Source organism: Bubalus bubalis, chromosome 2 (genome assembly GCF_019923935.1).
Source record: "Bubalus bubalis isolate 160015118507 breed Murrah chromosome 2, NDDB_SH_1, whole genome shotgun sequence".
Lineage (NCBI taxonomy): Eukaryota > Metazoa > Chordata > Mammalia > Artiodactyla > Bovidae > Bubalus > Bubalus bubalis.
Genome location: NC_059158.1, coordinates 78,868,482 through 78,891,462, shown reverse-complemented (window position 1 = coordinate 78,891,462; position 22,981 = coordinate 78,868,482). Strand labels below are relative to the sequence as shown.

The following is a 22,981-nucleotide window of genomic DNA, read 5'->3' as shown; positions in this document are numbered from 1 at the left end:
ATAACAGTATTGTAGTGACTTAGGAGATCATTATTCTTAGGAGGTCTAAGCAATTAAGCAATTAGACGTAAAGATTCACATTGCCTACAACTTACTTTGAAATGGTATAGAAAAAATGAGAGCAAGAGAAACAATAAAGCAAATATGATAAAATGTGAACAATTACTGAATCTACCTAGTGAGTTCACAAGTGCTACTTGTTCAATTCTCTACTTTCTAATGCAAGCTTGACATTTATCATAATAAAAAAGTTTTAAAAAATGGATCCAAAACATTTTTTTGAAGGTATAAAACTCATGGATATTTTTGTTATCCTTTAAAAGAGCGGTATGTCTTAAGAGTAGTAGCAACAGTATTCTCCAACCTCCTCATCCAGGTAGTACTAAACAATATACCTACTTAAGTAAGAATTAAGGTGTTGAATGCAAGTTCCAAAAAATTCATCCCTTTGAGGTGGATCATAGTTCAGGGCGCTGAATGGAAGAATAATAGCAAGAATTGCAAAAGGATGAATCTGTAAAAAATAGAACAAAAAAATTACTGTTTAAACCTCAGCAAAACAAAACAAAATTTAGCCTAATTATTATCCTAAGTAGAACTCTTTATCAAACAAGCCTATAGTTAAATGAACATGCCCACAGTTAAATGACACATGTATCACTGTTAATAAGTTCTCTACCTGGCTATAATCTATTTAATTCCATCACTAATCTCTAGTAACTCTAAATATTAATGTAGAAAAAAATAAATCAGATAAGTTACAAATTGATTTTATAAGTATAAAATTCTGTTCCAGAATTCCTTAGTCATTGAAATGACAAGAAGATAGTATCACTAATTTCCATGATATAAGTGCATTTTATAGACTCATCATATAATAAGAAAGCTTCCTAATTTATAATAATAATCAGACTTCATTTTTCTTTCATTGTTTTTTTTTAAGTTCATTCACCCAATACTTAATAAACGGCAGGCACTATGTTAGGCAAAAAGATAGACTTCTATTTTTACTTATTAGAAACACTGTCTTCTAAGTAAAAACCATATTCTGATATATATAATTGATTTTCTCATATAGTTCAAAAAGCATCACTGGGGATTCCCTGGTGGCTCAGCTACGTAAAGAATTCGTCTGCCAAAGCAGGAGACACGGGTTCCATCCCCGGTCTGGGAAGATCCCACATGCCATGGAAAAACTAAGCCCATGTGCCACAACTACTGAGCCTGGGCTCCAGAGCTTGGGCTCCAGGCAACAAGAGAAGCCACTGCAATGAGAAGCCCATGCATCGCAACTAGAGAGTAGTCCCTAACTAGAGAAAAGCCCATGGAGCAACTAAGACCCAGCACAGCCAAAAATAAATAAATTAATTAAACAAACAAACAAACAGCATTTTACAAGTTCCAGAAATAAAACTGTAAGAAGACACAGTGACAATTCAATTATTCTAGACTCTGATGCTGGGAGGGATTGGGGGCAGGAGGAGAAGGGGACGACAGAGGATGAGATGGCTGGATGGCATCACTGACTTGATGGACATGAGTCTGAGTGAACTCTGGAAGTTGGTGATGGACAGGGAGGCCTGGCGTGCTGCGATTCATGGGGTTGCAAAGAGTCGGACATGACTGAGTGACTGAACTGAACTGAACTGAAAGTCAGTGAAGACCTACAATTTTCTCAGTTTTCACATTTATCTTACTCTTTTGAATAGTTTTAAATAGTAAAAGTATCATAGGATTATAGAAAATAAGAAAAAGAAGGCAAAAATCATACATCTCCATTATCCTAACACAACTATTATTATTTACCAGAAACTAGAGCTTAATTTTTAAACTTCAAATTCCAATCAAGTTCTTCAAGCACTTATTATAAACATTTATGGTTCTAGAAGTTGACAATAATATGCAACATTTCAATTTCACCTTTTCAATCTGTTGAAGGACCACTGAGGCTATCTTATCAAGTAGTGAAGTACTGAGGTAGTTGGTTCTAGAAATGAAAGATGCAATCCCTGCAACATTGATGTAATTAATTTCATCCATCAGACGCTGTAAGGTAACAACTGTTTCTTCAAGAAGTGAATCAGCAAACCAGTCTCCTTTTAAAGATTTAACTTCTTCCCATAACAGATTCAAACTTTTACATTCTTGTAGTCTCTGATGACCATAGTGATCTAATTTTTGAAGTACTTTCAACTGTTTCGCAGGAATATTATCCAGATACATGTGATCATACTGAATACATCTTAAAACAGATGTTGCAAAAATATTCAGGTCATGTAGGTCACACTGTGGCAAAACTGCTTCAATCTGAGACATCCTCACTTCGTCCAGGTGAGCAGAAGGAAGCATCGAAAGAGCATAGACCAGGATGGAAATCTCACTAGGTATGACACTGACTTTCAAATAACTATAAAGAAAGAAGGAAAAATAAAAAGAACAGAATGAATCTATCACCAACAAAACTTAGTTATAAGAATTAAAACGTGAATATATAATTATTATTACACTTAATAGGTGTGACAGTTTTAAAATATAATTTGAAAAGGGTTAGGGGCTTCCCTGGTGCTCAGTGGTAAAGAATCCGCCTGCCAATGCAGGAGATGAGTTCGATCCCTAGTCCAGAAGATCCCACATGCCTGGATCAACTAAGCCTGCGTGCTACGACTACTGAGCCTGTGCTCTAAAGCCTGGGAGCCTCAACTGCTGAGCCCACATGCCGCAAATACGAAAGCCCTTGCACCCTTAAAGCCCATGCTCCACAACAAGAGAAGCCACAGCGATGAGAAGCCCAGGTACCATAACTAGAGTAGCCCCTGCTTGCCACAACTAGAGAAAAGCCTGCACAGCAACAAAGACCCAGAACAGCTAAAACTAAATGAAAATAAAATCAATAAAAAGGGTTAGATAAATTCAAAGATGACAAGTTTCATAAAGGCTCACTAAGGGAAGCCTTAAGATGTTCTAAAGTATATCCTCATTTCTTTATGCAAAAATAAAACCATAGTCCCTGACAAACAAAAGGTCAACATTAGAAAAATGTCTGCAGAGCTGTTGCGAGAGACAGAATTTGGAGTGAATTTCTGGATATGACCTGTCAGAAGCTGGTATGATCTAGAACAGGCAAAGAGTAACCACTCAATAACAGTGATCCCCTTCTTCTGCAACATAAGAAACCCAACCTTTAAAAAAAAACAGACAAAAAAGACAAACACAGAGCATACAGTCCGTTCTCTTCTCCTCCTTTCCCAAATCCCTATGCTTAGAGACCCACCACCAGGACAGCAGTTGTTAAAATACAAATTAAAAACTGGGAGCTTTTAAACCATCTTTTAAGTTTAGAAGTACTGGAAGAGATGATCAAATATAAATTAAAAGAAAACGGATTTACTTTTAAACATATTAAGTTAGCATATTAAAATAATGATGATATTCAAGGCTAGCAAGGGTATATTGATGTAGATTTTCTCATTCACTAATAGTAAATTTAAAAAGTTGGTGCAACCTTTCTGGAAAGTAATTTAGCAGTATAGCTTAAGAACTTGAAAAATAATTACATCATTTGACATGATCAATCTTTGTCTAGTAAACTAGCCTAAGAAAATAATCTAAAATGAAGGCAAAGATTTTATGTTACATTATTCATCATATTTTTTTATGTGGCTAAAATTTGAAAACAGTCTACATACCCAGGAAGGGGGATAGTTAAGGTAATTATGATACAGTCATATAATGGGCAATATCCAATCACTAAAAATATTTACAAATAACTTTAAATGATGTAGGAAAATGCTGTTAATGTTAAGCATGTGGGAGGAGGAACACAAAACTGTACGTTCCTGATTCTCAGCTATGAAAAAAACATATAGATGATATATACCACAAGCAAATAAACCAACCAAATAAACCAAACTGTTCACCATAAATGAAAGGGCTTACAAATGGTTATTTTCTTCTTTATACTTTTTTCTGTTTTCAAAATGATTTTTTTTTTCACATGAGATGGGTCCCATGTTGACCTCATAACAGATCTGAGGGAAGCACATCTCACACAGTAGTGTGAACACCCAATTACTATGCTTATGAACTACAATCAAAATGATTTTCACATGATATCTGGCCCACTGCCTGACACAAAGTAGGTACTCAATAAGTACTAAATAAGCATTTTATTCTTATAACCACAAAAAATTAATATGCTATTTTATATAAAGAAAAGAAAGACCTCCAGAGTTGCATCTGTTTACAGAATTGACCCAGGGGGTAGGAACTCTCATTATTTGCCAATCTTGTGATACTAATCTGAAAATAAACCTCCAAGAGACACAAACATGCCAGACTCCACCTGATGCTTTCCTTATGGTGTCCCCTAAAATTCCAAAACTCACAACAGATGCAATTGCGTTTATTTACATTCTACCACAAATCTACCAGCATGGCTAAAATAAAAATGTACAAGAGTTGGTGAAGATCTCAAGAAACAGGAATGCTCACATTTTGCTAGTGGTAAAGAAACTGGTACAGTCACTTTAGAAAACTATTTAGAGTTCCCTGGTGGACTAGTGATTAGGATTCCCGGTTTCACTGCTGTAGCCCGGGTGCAATCCCTAGTTGGGAAACTGTTAAAGAAAAAGAGACAAAAGAGAAAACTATTGAGCAGGATCTGCTGAAGGTGAACATATAGTAACATATGTATAATCAAGAATCACAGTCCTCAGTAAATACCCACGGAGATGTACACGTATGTTCACCAAGAGATACGAATGAGGCTGTTCACCACAGCAGCATTTATAATAGCCAAAACTGGAAATAAATCAAATATCAACATTCAAATAGACTTAAAAAAACCTGTTACGTTCTTACAAGACTATATAGCAAACACATGGGTAAATCTCATGAATAAAATGTTAAACAAAAGAAGCAAGGCACTAAACAGGCAAAACTAATCCATGCAGTTAGAAGCAGGGACAATAGTTAGCCTGGGGAAGGGGGTAGGTAGGGGTAAAGAGGAGGGAGTAGTGTCATGAGGAGGGAATATGTCTATTTTACGTAGATAGTTCAATATATCATCTTTTTTTTTTTTTTAAAGAACATATTATTCCAGTACATGAATTCCCTGGGTTCCCCAGATAGTTTCAGGAGATATTCACACAAACATTTATGTGAACTACTTTAACTAGATTGTATTCCTTCGCACCAACCTGCTCTGAAGCAGGGGAAGGGTTACATTTAAAATAGAGGTACATACAGAGGTATGTCGGAGAAGGCAATGGCACCCCGCTCCAGTACTCTTGCCTGGAAAATCCCATGGACGGAGGACCTGGTGGGCCGCAGTCCATGGGGTCGCTAAGAGTCAGACACGACTGAGCGACTTCACTTTCACTTTTCATTTCCATGCATTGGAGAAGGAAATGGCAACCCACTCCAGTGTTCATGCCTGGAGAGTCCCAGGGATGGGGGAGCCTGGTGGGCTGCTGTCTATGGGGTCGCACAGAGTCGGGACGCGACTGAAGCGACTTAGCAGTAGCAGCAGCAGCACAGAGGTATGTAAGGGCTCTTGCTATGCGGAATTACTAAACTTCAACACCGCCGTATCTGCTTCAAATTTTTTAATAAAGTAAACAAAACATTACCGGTAAAGTGAAATCTCCTGTGATGCTCCCACTCCTGTCTTACTTTTCTGTTAGCATACCTGTAGGCCAATAGTATTGTATAATTTACTATTTTAAGAAACACTGTACTGACCAAATAAATCATGTCTCTGGGCCAGTTTATGATACCTAATTTAGAGCATAATTACATTAAATTATTAATTCAGAGGCTATATGAAAGTGGATGTTATTAATAAATATGGAGTGAAGAAACAATCCTGTATTTAATCACCTTGATAAGAAACCTATTTAAGAAAACAGTGAACCTTCTTGTAACATATCTAATATGCTAAATTCTCACCTGATAAAGTGCTACCTCTTATTCCTCAGTTCAAATCCTTAACCATAATAGCATATCATTTTATTACAGCAAAAATCATTTTCAATTATATGTCAGTCTTGATTACAGCATAAAGTCACATGCCTGGTCTTTCAAAAATCACAGTAAGAAATCAAACTAGTATGGGAAAAACAGAGGGGGAAAAGATTAATCTGGTTTTAACTTCATTCAAGTCATTATTTTGATCTTTAAAGTCAAAATTTTTAATTGGAACACTCCATCTTAAAGTAAAATAAAAATCAATGGAAAACTGAATAACTTCTTAGTTGAAACAGGAATGCTATATTCATAGAAATGCAAAAATTTTTTAATTATAAAAGGGAAATCATATGAAAATACTTTACTAACATTGCCACCACATATTTTCGTTTTAAAATTTTAAATTTTAATATGCCTTGGACCTCCTGTGTAGCTCAGTGATAAAGAGTCCACCTACCAATGCAGGAGACACAGGTCAGATCCCCGATCCAGGAAGATCCCACATGCTATGGAGCAACTTGAGCCCATGCGCCACAACTACTGAACCTGTGCTCTAGAGCCCAAGAGCCGCAACTACTGAGACCACACGCCACAGCTACTGAAGTCTGCGAGTCTAGAACCTGTGCTCAGCAACAAGAGAAGCCATCGCAATGAAGCCCGTGCACCACAACCAGAGAGTAGCCCCCATTCACTTCAATTAGAGAAAAGCCCAGGCAGCAATGAAGACCCAACACAGCCAAAAATAAATACATAAATTTTAAAATTAATTAATTAATTACATTTTAATTATTCCTTAAAACAGGTAAGTAAGCAGACTAAAAACCTACAAATGTGCGTACTCCTAAATGGAGCTTTGCCTTCTTCAGCAGCTCTAATCTTTTCATGGATGGTTATTCCATTCCTGCAGGGAAGGAGAATGGCTTGGTTTTATGTGTTCATGCCCTAGAGCTCTCATCACCCCACTGACCTCACTTCCATTTGAAAATATATCAAGCACAAGCACTGGCAGAATGGCAAGGCAGCAAGATAAGCGTCTTAATAACTTTAATAATAATCTACCCATTTCTGTTTTCAAAAGTTCCAACAACTTTTATATAACTAAACTTATACATAACTAAACAAAACAGGCTAGATTATACAATGAAAGACTTAAACACATCTATTTTAATCTTACCTAAGCAGTAATTCTCTGAGTTTCACAAAAAGCTCTTTACTTTGAAAATGTAGAAAAATCAACGCTTGAGTTATTCTCAACAACTCTACTGGTTTATAGTTATCCAAATGTTTATGCAGAATTGAAGTAATCCTAAAAAGAATGATAAAACATGTATTATAACCAGTTCACTCATGTACTATTATTAAACTTTTACTGAGGAGCTGTTTCATGCCAGACATGTTCTGTGCTAGAGAAATAGCAATGAATGACCCAAGGTTTTCTGTTCTTGAAGAACTGTCTCAAGATGACCCCAAAAATGTAAAATGATTTTTCTTCCTTAAATCCAGGATGGTCCTCTAATGGAGATGCTTAAAAGCAATGAAAAATGCAAACAGTCAATAAATTGGAGGAACTAGGGCAGTAGGAATATTTTTTAAAAGAATATATAATACACAATGATATAATAAATATACACAATCTGAACCAAAATTAAAAAGCCAATACGTTGCAGTATGATTTCAAGGTAACAACTATAATATGAAACAATTCAAATTCATGTAGATAGATGTTAACTGTTCTGCAGAAACTGTCCTTTTAAAAAGTCACTTGTGCTTTATGCTCTTCACTTTCCTAGATTATAATCCTCTGCCCGAGAATAAGAATAGCAGCAAATGAAATGAAAGATGTTGTAAACAATTAAAAACCTGTTTTGAAAAATTATTTAGAAAATAAACAATGACTTAAATGTTAATTCCTTATTTCTTCAAAACCAAGATTATAGGGAAAAAAAAATTTTTTTTCTCAAAAAAAAAAAAGCAACTTATGAATGTCAACTAAACTTAACACCAAAAATTTCAGGTAAGTATACTTTTTAATCAGACGTAAATTTCTGCTTTCCATCTCTTCCATTGCTCCCATCACTGCCAGGGCCTGCTGGCCAGTCAGCTCCTCCGACATCAATAATATAGTTGATTTAAGTCTAGAAGCAAAGAAAAATATGTTAGAAAATTAATGACTAGTTTATTAAATTTTTACAAATAACAGTTCTTAGGCAATAAATAGAAATGATATAAACAAAAACTAAATTAAAAAAATAGATTAAATATATAATTCTAATTTTCTCCCCACCTAATTGGGGATAACACAAAATATTATTAAATAAAGAAAAATGTATTTTCTTCAAAGAAACTAAGGCCTCAGTATAATCTTAAACTGTCTCTTAAAAAATATAAATAAAATGTTTTTAATTAATGATTTTCAAATAAGGTATGATTTCATTGGCTATAAAATACAATAATTCAATGAAATTATTCAGTAGGAGAGAGCTATGGAGCAAACAATTGATATTTCAATATTGCCCCAATTTTTTAAAACTTAGTAAGATCTAACCAGGAAGTCACCATACCTACACATTAACAGAAACCTTAACACTAAGTACGTCTTATAACACTATAAACTGAAAATTTACAAAGATGGTCCATTTTGAAATCATCCAAAGTAGTGCAGTGATAAGTATATAAGTGTCTTTTAGAATAATTTAGAAGACAAGTCCAAAATATGAAATTTGAAGAAAGCATGGCAAACTAATTCTCTATTCATCCTGGATATTTCCACACCATCCTTTTCACTAACCTTATCAAGTATTTCAAACCCAGCTTCTTCCATAGCTTTCCCCAACCATTTTTTTTCCCCCAACCATTTTAATCCACATTTTTCTCTCACTTTTCTGTCTGCCCACAGCAATTACTATCTATATCTATTTTTTAGTATACTCATAAACTATATTGATGTTGTCATGGTATTCACATATTTCAATTACATATTTCTATCCTTCCAAGTGGAATAAAAATTTCCTGAAGTCAGAGACTCAAAAATTTGTACTACCCTGGCATAAGAGATTTTAACAGTACTTGGTGACAAGAAAAAACTTCCAATAAAAGTTTTTTAATAATCATCTTATTTCCATCTTGATCCAGTCTCTTAAAATGTACTCTTAAATTTCTTCATGTAATTTAGAAGACTCCCAAAAACTTTCTATGAAGTCTTTGCTAACAGAAACAAGGACAGCTACATATACCCAATATGCAATTCCTGGAACCTCTGCTTAACTGAATCTACTAATCACACTTAATCTGTTTGCTCATACCTAGTAATCACATATTAATTTAATATTTGCTCATCTTTACAGGGGCTTCCTTGGTGGCTCAGTGGTAAAAAATCCACCCGCCAATGCAGGAGACACAGGTTGAATCCCTGGGTCAGAAAGATCCCCTGGAGAAAGAAATGGCAACCCACTCCAGTATTCTTGCTGGGGAAATCCCATGGACAGAGGAGCCTGGGGGGCTACAGACCATGGGGTCACCAAAGAGTGGGACACTACTTAGTAACTGCTGCTGCTGCGGCTAAGTCATTTCAGTCGTGTCCGACTCTGTGCGACCCCATGGACTGCAGCCCACCAGGCTCCTCTGTCCATGGGATTTTCCAGGCAAGAGTACTGGAGTGGGGTGCCATTGCCTTCTCCACTTAGTAACTAAACCACCACAACCACCAAAGCCAGTCACGCAGCCTAAGAAGGGAGAAGAATAGCACTGATACGACGTTCTCCTTCATCAATGCTATGTTGACCTCCAGGGGATTACTGGCCTCCATTCAAAACACCTTAGGAGACTGAGTTTGAGATATAAGTTAGAATAACCAGAGAAAGATCAAGGAGCAGAGTACTCAACTCCCTTCTACTTTTGAGTGGAGTGACTTTTCTGACTTCTAGAACTGCAAGATCTATGCCTGAAGACTCCATATATTCTCAACAGGAAAAGTAAAGCGCTTTTAGCTGAACTTACTGTTTCTTTTCTTCAGGTCCTGCCATGGGTCCCAACGCTACAAACAATTTTACACAGCTAGCAGGGTGGTCAAACAGAGGAATCATTTCTGTTAGCCTCTTCTTAGTCATTAAAATAAATTCAAAACTATGAAACTGTAGAGAGTAGTATAGACTAAGTATTTTACTAATGGAGTCCAAATCAAGATGGTTCATATTGCTCAAAAATACTTTATTACACCTTTCTAATAGTGGGTAATATCTATATTTAATATTTCGAAGAAATTGTACTATTCTTCTTGCAGTGTTGACCTGGGAAGAATCCATAGTGTCAAAAAGTAATTCTGCTTTGTTCACTAATTTCTCTTGAAAACGCTGTGATATTAAAGAAGATATGCTGACCATCAAAACAGACAAGGACCTGAAAGAGGAAGAAGATGCAAAAGGTTTACATTATCTAAGAATAATGAAAAATTCTAAGACTAAATGCTTAGAAACAGAAAGGAATTGATAAAAATACTACAGGCTTTATACAACAAAATTTTTCTTTTAAATACTAGTGGAACTTGAATTCTGATCTCCTAGTAATCAAAAGCCTGTAGATAAAAAAAGGATTGAATAATAATTTTTGTTGAATGTGTATAATACCTTGTTCTATAGATAAATACTTTGAAGGGGAATATTTTAATGAAATTTACTCAGAAATCACTCTGTGCCAACAGCCAATCGAATGCAACACGGAAGGTCTCATTCTATATTTTCAGAAGTAGACTTTGCTTTATTACTCCCTCCTCTGTATTTATAATCTACCAGTAAAAATATTGGCAAAATATTTCTCACTAATGAATGATTTCATATTTTTAATGTTTTATGCTATATTGATATTGATATATAACAGTAGGGCAATATTGAACATGAATATGTTTAATAAACATATTTCTTCACTCAATAAACACTTTTAAGAAACATAAATCAATCTTCTGGCACTGTGGAAGACACCAAAATTACAAAGGTGAGATCTCTCCTTTCAAAAGGAGACAGGTCCTACATGATACAAAAATCATAAAACTCTACATACAAGAATACACCTAATAATGAATAAGGAATGTAAAATGTAAAAGGTATGATGTAACAAACATGTGGGGATGATAATTAGAAAACATCTACAAAAAAGACATGAAAATGTGAATCTAAAACTATCTCAACCATTCCACTATCTCAATTAGTGGAACTATTTGAGGCTTTTTGTTTCAAAATTTCTTCACTCTTTCCAATAAAACAAATTATTTTTTAAAAACCCAGTAGTATAATACTTCAGCTTCTCTAATCCAAATGTTTAATGTTAACATCAATTAACATAAATTGGTAACCTAGTGTTGCTATTTAGTTTAGTTATAAACTTGGATATGATTTTTTTAATTGTATTTGTAATTGCAATTTGGACTGGGGAAGTACCCAAAGATTTCATTAGATTCTCAAATGGGTCTATCAGAATTTTTTAAAGTTAAAAAAATTTACAGTGATTTTTATTATCTCTGCTTTTATAAGCTACTTTTATGTGTGTGTGAAAATATATATAAAGTAAAATTTACCATTTTAAACATTTTTAAGTATACAGTTCAGTGGTGTTAAGTACACTCACATTGCTGTACAACCATCACCATCGTCCACTGCAGGACTTCTTCATCTTCTCAAACTAAAACTTCTTACCCATTAAATAGTAGCTCCCCATTCTCCCCTCCTTCAACACCCGCAACTACCATTCTACTTTGTTTCTATGAATTTGACTACTCGAGGTAACTCATATAAAGGGGATTCATACAGTATCTGTCCTTCTGTGTCTGGCTTTTTTCACTTGGCATAATGTCTTCAGGATTTATACATGTTGTAGGACATATCAGGATTTCCTTCCTTTTTAAGGTTGAATGATACTCCATTGTGGATCTATACAAAATTTTGATTGTCCATTCATTTGCTGACGGACATTTAGGTTCTTTCCTCCCTTCAGCTAATGTGACTAATGTTACTATGAACACTGGTGTAGGCTACAAACCAAACTATGCCCTCTCCCCACAAATGTATACCTTTAAGCCCCACTGGCAGTGTGACTGTATTTAGAGATAGGGCCTTTAGGGAGGTAACTTAAGGTTAAATGAGGTCGTAAGGATGGCCAGCAAACATGTTAGCTTGCAAGTAACGAAAAATCAGAGCTCAGCAACGTTGTGTCATAGTTTACATATTTTATGTCTAATTCCCACAGCAACATTGCACAGTAGATACTACTTACTACTCCTGTTTTGTAGGTGAGGACCGTGAACTTGCAAGAGAATAAAGTCACATAGTTAGGAACTAGCAAGTCTAAGTGTGTGTGCACTCAAAGCCCAGACTCTTTCCACCACAACACAAAGCCCCTAAATAAACTTACCTTAAGTCCTCTATGTTTTCCAAGTTCCTATTTACAATATCAGCTACTTTTCCCATTAATGGACTATAATGTAAATGTTGATCTGCCAGGCAAGAGGAAAATTTTGACAGCACACTGATATCAAACCTATTAAAGGGGATATACAAAGAGGATCCTTGCTATTTATTTTCACTTAAAACATAATACACAGTTATAAAATAGGCAAAAATAAAAAAACTAATATATTACTAACATAAAATGACTTTTCTAAAATGTTGGTTATCTAGTCTTAAAAGTAACCCAAGCTAAGAGTTAAAAAGCCACATTCTTCTCGAAGATTTTAAAAGGGGGGGAAAAACACTCAAAGTTATTTGAATCATTTTACTTATTAATTTTTTCAGGTGTCAGAACAATTTCAACTCAAGGTTGTATGTGAAAGTGAAAGTTGCTCAGTCGTGTCTGACTCTTTGCCACCCCATAGACTGTAGCCTGCCAGGCTCCTCTGTCCATACAGATTCTCCAGGCAAGAAAACAGAAAAGAACAAAATTCTGTTAAGCAATTATCCTTCAATTAAAAATAAATTTTAAAAATCACCCATTAAAAGTTTTCTGCAAAAAACAAAAAAGAAATAAACTTTAAATAAAAGACATTGCTTTCTAGCACACACACAAAAAAGAATACTGGAGTGGGTAGCCGTTCCCTTCTCCAGGGGATCTTCTCAACCCAGCGATGGAATCCAGGTCTCCTGCATTGCAGGTGGATTCTATACCATCTGAGCCCCCAGGAAAGCCCATATTAATACGTAAAACCAAAAATATTTTTTAAATAAATAAAACAATCTCTACTATAATCATGCTTGAAAAACTTGATTTTTTTCTGTAGGACAAATGACCCAATTTCTTCAACAAAAATGGCAAGCCAAAAGAGCAGAAAGGAGAATTGTTATAGATTTTTAAAGACTTTGAATTCACTTAAAGACAAGCATAAGGAATTTCACAGCAGCACGATATGTAATAGCAATAAAAAAAAATGCAAAACAGCAACAATCTTAATGTCCATCAAGAGTATAATGAATAACTGCACATATTCCTAGAATTCCATACAGCAATAAAAAAGAATAGTGCAATATCACAGAAGAATCTTTAAAATATATTGAGTAAAAAAACTAGGTATAAGAGTTCTTACTATAGGATTTCATTTTTATAGAAAGAAAACTAATTTCTGGTGTCAGAAGTCAAGATAGTGCTCACTTTTGGGACAGAGAAGTGGGGAGCGGGTGGAAGAGAGCATGAAAGGAACTTTGGGGAAACTAGTGATATTCTGTGTTTTGATCTTGCTGCTATTACACAGAAGTATATGAGTATTTTCAGTATGTGAAAATTTATCAAGATGTATACTTATGACTGGTGTAACTAAAAAAATTGGTATATTTTTATGATATTCTTTAATGAGTACTTACCAGAAAAAACAAAAGCAGAGAAAAATTTGAGACATGGCAACGAAATACAATGTGTATACCATGTTTGGATAGTTATTTAAACAAACTGCCTTTAAAAAGACCTTTATAGAGCAGGCAAAGAAATCTGAACTCAGACAGTTATTAGGTGATAATAAGGAATAATTAATCATTTTTATTAGGTATAATAATAGCATGGTGATTATACATACTTTTAAAAGAGTGCTTTTTGTCTCTCAGAAATACATACTAAGGTATTTACTGGTAAAATTATACCACAATTTTAACTATACTGAAGGGTAGGGAGGGAACTGAAGAATATCCAGACAAAACAAGACTGCTATATGTTGGTAATTATTGAACCTGGATGATGGGTACATAGGAGTTCATTATACTGATCTCTCTACCTCACCAAAGGACAAAGATTGTTCTCCTTACCCTCACAAAAACACAGTTACAGGTAGAGAGAACGCAAACCTGGAGATGAGAAGACCGATCGGTTTAGATAATGAGATTAACTATAATCACCATTCAGTAAATGGATGTGAAATTTCTAACCCCAGAGATTTGTTGGCTCACTCCAGTTCAGTTCAGACGCTCAGTCATGTCCAACTATTTGTGACCCCATGGACTGCATTATGGCAGGCCTCCCTGTCCAGCACCAACTCACGGAGTTTACTCAAATTCGTGTCCATTGAGTTGGTGATACCATCCAACCATCTCATCCTCTGTCGTCTCCTTCTCCTCCCGCCTTCAATCTTTCCCAGCATCAGGGTCTTTTCAAATGAGTCAGTTCTTTGCCTCAGGTGGCCAAAGGATTGGAGTTTCAGCTTCAGCATCAGTCCTTCCAATGAACACCCAGGACTGATCTCCTTTAGGATGGACTGGTTGCATCTCCTTGCAGTCCAAGGGCCTCTCAAGAGTCTTCTCCAACTCCACAGTTCAAAAGCATCAATTCTTCGGCACTCAGCTTTCTTCACAGTCCAACTCTCACATCCATACATGACCACTGGAAAAACCATACCCTTGACTAGATGGACCTTTGTTGACAAAGTAATGTCTCTGCTTTTTAATATGCTGTCTAGGTTGGTCATAATTTTCCTTCCAAGGAGTAAGCATCTTTTAATTTCATGGCTACAATCACCATCTGCAGCGATTTTGGAGCCCAGAAAAATAAAGTCAGCCACTGTTTCCACTGTTAACCCTATCTATTTGCTATGAAGTGATGGGACTGGATGCCATGATCTTAGTTTTCTGAACGTTGAGCTTTAAGCCAACTTTTTCACTCTTCTCTTTCACTTTCATCAAGAGGCTCTAGTTCTTCTTCACTTTCTGCCATAAGAGTGGTGTCATCTGCATATCTGAGGTTACTGATATTTCTCCCGGCAATCTTGATTCCAGCTTGTGCTTCACCAAGCCCAGCGTTTCTCATGATGTACTCTGCATATAAGTTAAATAAGCAGGGTGATGATATATGGCCTTGACGTACTCCTTTCCTGATTTGGAACCAGTCTGTTGTTCCATGTCCAGTTCTAACTGTTGCTTCCTGACCTGCATACAGATTTCTCAAGAGGCAGGTCAGGTGGTCTGGTATTCCCATCTCTTGAAGAATTTTTCACAGTTTGTTGTGATCACACAGTCAAAGGCTTTGGCATAGTCAATAAAGCAGAAGTAGATGTTTTTCTGGAACTTTCTCGCTTTTTCAATGATCCAGCAGATGTTGGCAATTTGATCTCTGGTTCCTCTGCCTTTTCTAAAACCAGCTTGAACATCTCCAAGTTCACGGTTCACATACTGTTGAAGCCTGGCTTGGAGAATTTTGAGCATTAATTTACTAGCATGTGAGATGAGGGCAATTGAGAGGTAGTTTGAGCATTCTTTGGCATTGCCTTTCTTTGGGATTAGAATGAAAACTGACCTTTTCCAGTCCTGTGGCCACTGCTGAGTCTTCCAAATTTGCTGGCATATTGAAGTGCAGCACTTTCACAGCATCATCTTTTAGGATTTGAAATAGCTCAACTGGAATTCCATCACCTCCACTAGCTTTGTTTGTAGTGATGCTTCCTAAGGCCCACTTGACTTCACATTCCAAGATGTCTGGCTCTAGGTGAGTGACCATACCATCATGATTATCTGGGTCATGAAGATCTTTTTTGTACAGTTCTTCTGTGTATTCTTGCCACCTCTTCTTAATATCTTCTGCTTCTGTTAGTTCCATTCCATTTCTGTCTTTTCTTGTGTCCACCTTTGCATGAAATATTCCCTTGGTATATCTAATTTTCTTGAAGAGATCTCTAGTCTTTCCCATTCTGTTGTTTTCCTCTATTTCTTTGCACTGATCACTGAGGAAGGCTTTCTTATCTCTCCTTGCTATTCTTTGGAACGCTGCATTCAAATGGTTATATCTTTCCTTTTCTCCTTTGCTTTTCGCTTCTCTTCTTTTCACAGCTATTTGTAAGGCCTCCTCAGACAGCCATTTTGCTTTGGGTATCTTGCAGTCTGTTGGGTACCTTGTTTAATTTAACTCAGCTTACACAACAAAAGCCTACAAAGCTCACCCTGCAGTCATGCACGACTACAATTGTAAGAATTTATCATTGTTTATGCTTCAAAAAGCAATATGCTAAAAAAGAATAATGAGGGTGACTGGTCCTCTCATCTACAAATAGTTACTGTTTCTTATCTTAGGCACTCCTTTCTCTTCTGCCCTAGGTTACTATTTGGTTTAGAGGGAGTGTTGTTCTGTGGTTTCCAAAAGCTCCTGTCTCTTTCCCACCTTGATTTTTCTTTCACTCACAAATATTTGTTTTATCCCACTAATAATGGACCATGGCTACCCAGAACCCTTAAGTTTAAAAATTCTAAGTTTTCAGAAATCACCAAAATGGCCCTCTGGTACAGCTAAGAGCCCTCAGCTGTTTTATAAATGGAGAGCTTTTCATGTATTCTTTTATTATTTTTTATATATTCTTATTAAATATAAATAGGATAGTACAGAATACAATAGGCTTCTCTGTACCCCCAAATTTTCTAAATTTTCTGGCAAATTAAAAAGCAGAGACATTACTTTGCCAACTAAGATCCGTCTGGTCAAAGCTATGGTTTTTCTAGTAATCATGTATGGACGTGAGAGCTGGACTATAAAGAAAGCTGAGCACCAAAGAATTGATGCTTTTGAACTGTGGTGTTGGAGAAGACTCTTGAGAGGCCCTTGGGCTGCAAGGAGATTCAGCCAGTCCATCCTAAAGGAAGTCAGTCCTGAATATTCATTGGAAGGACTAATGCTGAAACTGAAACTCCAATACTCTGGCCACCTGATGCAAAGAACTGACTCATTGGAAAAGACCCTGATGCTGGGAAAGATTGAAGGCGGGAGGAGAAGGGGACAACAGAGAATGAGATGGTTGGATGGCATCACCAACTTGATGGGCATGAGTTTGAGCAAACTTAGGGAGTAGGTGATGGACAGGGAAGCCTGCCGTGCTGCAATCCATGGGGTCGTAAAGAGTCGGACAGGGCTCAGCAACTGAAATGAACTCTACTCATAATACTCTGAATAAATTTCATATTTTTCTAGATTTTTTTTATTTATTTTTTTCTCTCTCATTTTTTTCTATTTTAATTTTTTAACAAACCCTGTATCAAGGGCAGACTCGCAGCAGGGAGCCACTCTGCTATGTAGGAAACCCCGACCCAGAAGCAAATTGTCTATGAATGCTTTAGCACCAGGTTCTCCACAAAGGGGCGAGGAGGCAGCCACCTTTCTGGCCGTTCCGTTTTAGATGATCATTGATTATGAAAGTATGCTAACGATATAGCTATGTGTAGAGTAGGAAAGATATCTAAATTGATACTATTCACAGTAGTGGACCTGAAATATTCTAAGATACCTATGAGCTCTGTTCATTGCATCTTCATAAAAATGAAGTGATAGGCAAGTACCTATAGATGTTGTTAAACAGTAAAGTCTTTCCTTTCTCATAAACTTGTTCTTCTTTCTCTTTTTATGAACATCTAGGGATTTTACTGAGAGCCTATCACTCAGAATTTTTTCCTTCTGAAGCAAAATTCTTTCAGAAAAGAAAGTTTAAAAAGCATAGTCCAAGAATAGCAGTGACTTTAGCTTAGTTATATTTTGATTAATTATATATGTTTAAAAGCACCTACATTCTGCAGCCTTAAGGAATATTTGAAATACTTTTCTTTGTCTTAAGGAAAAACACACATTCCCCATTCTTTTCCTACAAGATCTCACTGTGCTAGAAAAACACACCTTAACACAATCAAAAAACCCTAAAACCTAACTGAACTTAAATATATTTTTTTCTTTTTAAAAATTTTTTGGCCACATCACGCATCATGCAGGATCTTAGTTCCCCGAAAAGGGATCAAATCCGTGCTCCCTGCAGTGGAAGCACAGTCTTAACCACGGGACCACAGGGGAAATTCCTAAATACGTTTCAATAAAGCTTGATAGTTAGGCAGCAGCTCCCTATTCCTCCCCTACAAGATTTCACTGTGCTAATCCTGAACAGAATAACCCTGATCTTAGCTGAAGAACCCAGAGTACTTGCCTTTCCAGTCTTCTCCATGCTTCTGTAACGAGTGCTTCAACTAGTGAGTCATGGGCCTCAATACCAAACCTCAAGAAAATCAAGAGAAAATAATTTTCCACATAGAAACATTTTAAAATTATTAAAAGCACATATGCAGTAAGAATTATAATGCAAAAGTAACCTCAAGTTACTATATTCTTACACAGTCAGCCCTTATTTCTGGTCTGGTCCCATTTCAGTATTCTGATTTCTCAGTACTACCAAATAAACACCTATACTTTATCCCATGCCCTCATCCTTTTATCTGTAACATTTCAATGCCATCCACTGAACAATAAAAATGTTCAATGATATATTTTATCTTATAAGTACATCTAACATGTACTACTTTGCTTTGATTACAAAAATATTTTTAAAAGAGAAAGTTTGTAAAATAAAGAAAAACTTCAATTGGGTAATAAAAAGAATTTATAACTCTGCTACTCATAAATACTCACCATCATTAATTTGGAGCATTTCTTTTCAGTTCTTTTTCTACACACTTAATGAAATATCTGTATTTCTTTCACATATTTGTATCTTGCCTCTTTTAGTAAGTTAACACTATATTGTGGACATTTGCCCATTATCTTTACATATACTTCAAAACATAATTTTTAATGGTTGTATACTATTAATTATGTGAATAAAATATCATTTAAACATTTACCTACTTACTAGGATCTTAGTTTTTCAATATTATAAACAATGCTGGAATGAATAACCATGTACAGGAATCTTAACATGTATCTTAGATTACTTTCTTAGGATAAATCTTAGAAACAAAATTATTTTGTTTATAGGTATATCACTATAAACAGTATTATCACTGATATAAAAGGTTTATCATTCTTTTTTAGTCTAACCCTACCCTCCAAAATAAGAAAAGCCTTAATTAAGCCCCTTTCTGTATACACTGATCCCTAATAAAAACAACTGTATCTCTGCTTTGTGCAGTGCTGACATCTATAGCTATTTAGACAACTATTTAACTTCAATAATTTCCACCAATGAGACTAATAAACAGATTAATTTTAACTTTTTTGCTCTTTTTTCCTTTGTACAGCTGCTGAATTCCTTTCCAAATAATGTAAAATTTATTTTCGTTTTAAATTTTTTCCCAGCTTCATTGATGTATGATTAATAAATATTGTATATATTTAGGTTATACAGCATAATATTTTGTTGTTTTTTTTAAAGAAAACATGATTTTAAACATTCATATCTTATTCATTTCGAAATGTCAGAGTTCTCGGTCAGACTTGAAAACACTTCAAAAACAAGTCTTTGGCAACCTCCAAATTATTCTTGGTGACCTTAATATCCCTCTGGCCATAGTCTTGGGATAGAGGGCATATAAAAAGTCACCTTCAGTATTAAGTTTTGATACACATATACACAGTGGAATGATTACTGTAATCAAAGAATATCCACCAAGTATCTTTAAAATATTAGATGATCAGGAAAACTATTTTAAGGGAAAAAACCACATTGCTTTTCATTTCAAAGAGATTTTTATAAAGTTAAAATATAAAAATAAACTATAATCATTCTATAAAACCTAAAAGCACATTACTTACTGTTGTATGATGTATAACACATTCACCAAGGTACTGTCGCTCATGAATCCCATTTTAGTTGTAGCTAAATTACACAGAGTAAGAAATTGGGGATGGTTTCTGATACAGTCCACATTTTTTACTGAGCTGGTCTTCTGCTTTTGAAACTGCCAAAGCATACTGAGTGCACATCCCACTTGCTTTTCTGAGAGTAGGGATTTGTTTTTTTCAATGAGACCGAATATTTGCTCTTCATCTGTACAATTATTCATCTGACTAATTAATGGTTCAAAACTAAAGGGTCGAAAGTGAAACACTCTCCAGGAGAATGGACGAATAGCTCTTAGGCAAAGCATATTGTAAATAATGAATCTAGGGGACAAAAACTATCTTTTCATTTACATCACAAATTTTCTTAGGTAAAGAAAACCATTGCAACTAGTAGTCAGGTGCAATATTCTGGTATAAAAATAACTGGTTTTCCTTCATGTATTTTGCTTCCATTATGATGACTCCAAATCCCATTTCAATATGCAGCTTCTGTAAAGAAATTGATTTAACATGGTCATACTTATGTTATTAATACCAAATTAATTCCAATATTCTCATTACAGGAACAACTTTTTTCCTTAAGTAACTATAGACTTTGTTCTTAGCCTGAACCAGAGAGCAGGATTTGATCCAAAGCGAAATGTCCAGGAAAAGGGGTTTCTTTCTGCATTTCATCTAAAAAAATGTTAAGTGTAGACTTCCCTGCTGGTCCAGCGCTTAAGAGTCTGCCTGCCAATACAGGGGACACAGGTTTGATCCCTGGTCAGGTACGATTCTATATGCTGCGGAGCAACTAAGCCCTTGCACCACAGCTACTAAAACCTAGAGCCTGTGCTCCTCAGCAAGAGAAGCTCCTGCTTGCTGCAACTAGAGAAAGCCCATGCGCAGCAAGAAAGGCCCAACACAGCCAAAAATAAATAAATAATGTTAAATCTGACACACAAAGTTTTCAAATTTGACTATAAAACCAGATGGGGTTGGGGGACCCAAACCAAACTCTTTGCAATAAATAAATATACTGCCTTTATAGTTTTTACAAAGAGTAGCCATTAATTCATAGCCACAATTTTTCAAATGTTTTTTTCAGAAGGATAGTCTCTGGTATATTTAATTCCAAGATAATTTCTTGCTCCTTTCTCCTTGTACTCTAAAAGCACCCAAACAATTTAATCACTATATTGGCCTTAAGTAGGTTTTAAGCAATAAACGAGATGATTAGAGCCCAATCAGGAAATATTAAGAAATCAAGTAATGTATGAGGGTGTGGTGAAGCAACATGGAAACCAAAGATTATTATGAAAAAGAATAATTTGTTTTTAAAGTATGTCTAAATTTCTAGTTGAGAAACAATGGTTAGAAAAGCTGGGACTAAAACCATATTATCTAACACTTCTACAACAGTTTACAACGGACTTTTAAAGTATTATCCCAATAAATTCTCTCAACCTGCCAGAGACATACTATCATTTGAATTTTACAGATAAAAGCTACTCTCATAAAGATTAAAAATCTACTCTAGTACTAATGAAGCTGGGACAACCACATAGTTCTTTCACTCTTTCAACCTGAACATCCTCATTACATGAACAAACCAATGTTAAAAGTATGCCTCAAAATCCTCTCTATCGCCATGCCAAGCTGTCTGCACGGTACTCTGTGGCAATCTGCACTGAATCCTGACCCAGACTAACTTGCGACACACACATACACAAAAATCCCCGCACAAAGAAAAGATATCTTCAAGAATCTCCTGCTTGTCTACAGCTGATAGAGGAAGCAGCTCACGGCTCAGAATACCAGTGTCAAATCTAACCGACCCAGCTAACCGACCTTGGGAAACTGATCTACCAAAGGAGGGATCTCGGGACTAGAGAGATAGGTACCCTCCGGGAACAGGTATAGTGCAGGGTATATAGTGCAGCAGCACCCTTTGAAAATGGCAGGCATCCTCGGCGCTTGGCACACAGTGGCGCTGAACGAATGGGGTCTCCCGGTCCCGCTGGGAGAGAGCTCAGCCCTGCCCTAGTCCTCCGCGCTCCGGGAAATACAATACCTGGAAAGAAGCCTCCGAACTCTGTACCCCGGAACCGAAACGTGCTGGGTACAAGAAGAAAACCTATCGCCGTCACCCGATCCTGATTTGCGGGCAAATTCCCCAACGCCAGGGAACTTTTCTGGAGAATCGCGGGGAATGCTGGTTAGGAGGGCTCAGAACTCATGGCTATTCCTGGTCCCCTAGTATGGGACGCAACAGGCTTGGTTATGTCACTCACACCTCCCTTCTATCCCAGACCTTTCTTCTGGTGGTGTCCTTTCCAAAACCCGGAAAAAAGGCCGAGGGAGCCCAGCGTGCACGGCCAAAAGCATGCACTACATGCCCCAGGGGACCTCGCGGCGAGGGTCGTGGAATAGACGTGGCATACGCATTTTGGGGGGAATTCTGGGTATTGTAGTTCCTCATTGAGAGAGACTTGGGTAGCACGTCTTCAGTTCAGTTCAGTTCAGCTCAGTTGTGTCCGACGCTTTGCGACTCCATGAATCGCAGCAGGCCAGGCCTCCCTGTCCATCACCAACTCCCGGAGTTCACCCAAACTCATGTGCATCGAGTCGGTGATGCCATCCAGCCATCTCATCCTCTGTCGTCTCCTTTTCCTCCTGCCCCCAATCCCTCCCAGCATCAGAGTCTTTTCCAATGAGTCAACTCTTCGCATTAGGTGGCCAAAATATTGGCGTTTCAGCCTCAGCATCAGTCCTTCCAATGAACACCCAGGAGGTCTCCTTTAGGATGGACTGGTTGGATCTTCTTGCAGTCCAAGGGACTCGCAAGAGTCTTCTCCAGCACCACAGTTCAAAAAGCATGTCTTGCTGCTGCTGCTACTGCTGCTGCTAAGTCGCTTCAGTCGAGTCCGACTCTGTGCGACCCCATAGACAGCAGCCCACCAGGCCCCGCCGTCCCTGGAGTGGGTTGCCATTT

At 36.6% G+C, this 22,981-nt stretch overlaps 1 protein-coding gene and 1 non-coding gene across 6 annotated transcripts in view; both read right to left on the bottom strand.

Annotated features, from left to right (window-relative positions):
- Positions 1 to 22,381, bottom strand: part of FASTKD1 (FAST kinase domains 1) — a 35,421-nt gene extending 13,040 nt beyond the window's left edge. For 2 of the 5 annotated variants that reach the window (XM_006059992.4, XM_045163949.1), the window contains exons 1-9: positions 22,061 to 22,381; positions 19,978 to 20,496; positions 18,377 to 18,445; positions 12,367 to 12,492; positions 9,964 to 10,362; positions 7,992 to 8,102; positions 7,142 to 7,273; positions 1,921 to 2,407; positions 400 to 514 (exon numbers count right to left, since the gene is read on the bottom strand). In XM_006059992.4, the coding sequence (XP_006060054.4) occupies positions 400 to 514; positions 1,921 to 2,407; positions 7,142 to 7,273; positions 7,992 to 8,102; positions 9,964 to 10,362; positions 12,367 to 12,492; positions 18,377 to 18,445; positions 19,978 to 20,312 (1,774 nt within the window). In that variant the 5' untranslated portion in view covers positions 20,313 to 20,496; positions 22,061 to 22,381. The other 3 variants (XM_025275394.3, XM_006059994.4, XM_006059993.4) reach the window with 3 other exon arrangements.
- LOC112583140 lies at positions 3,994 to 4,100 on the bottom strand. Its single transcript, XR_003107484.1, has one exon. It is a non-coding gene; the product is annotated as a small nucleolar RNA U13 (small nucleolar RNA).
- Positions 22,382 to 22,981: the final 600 nt, after the last annotated feature.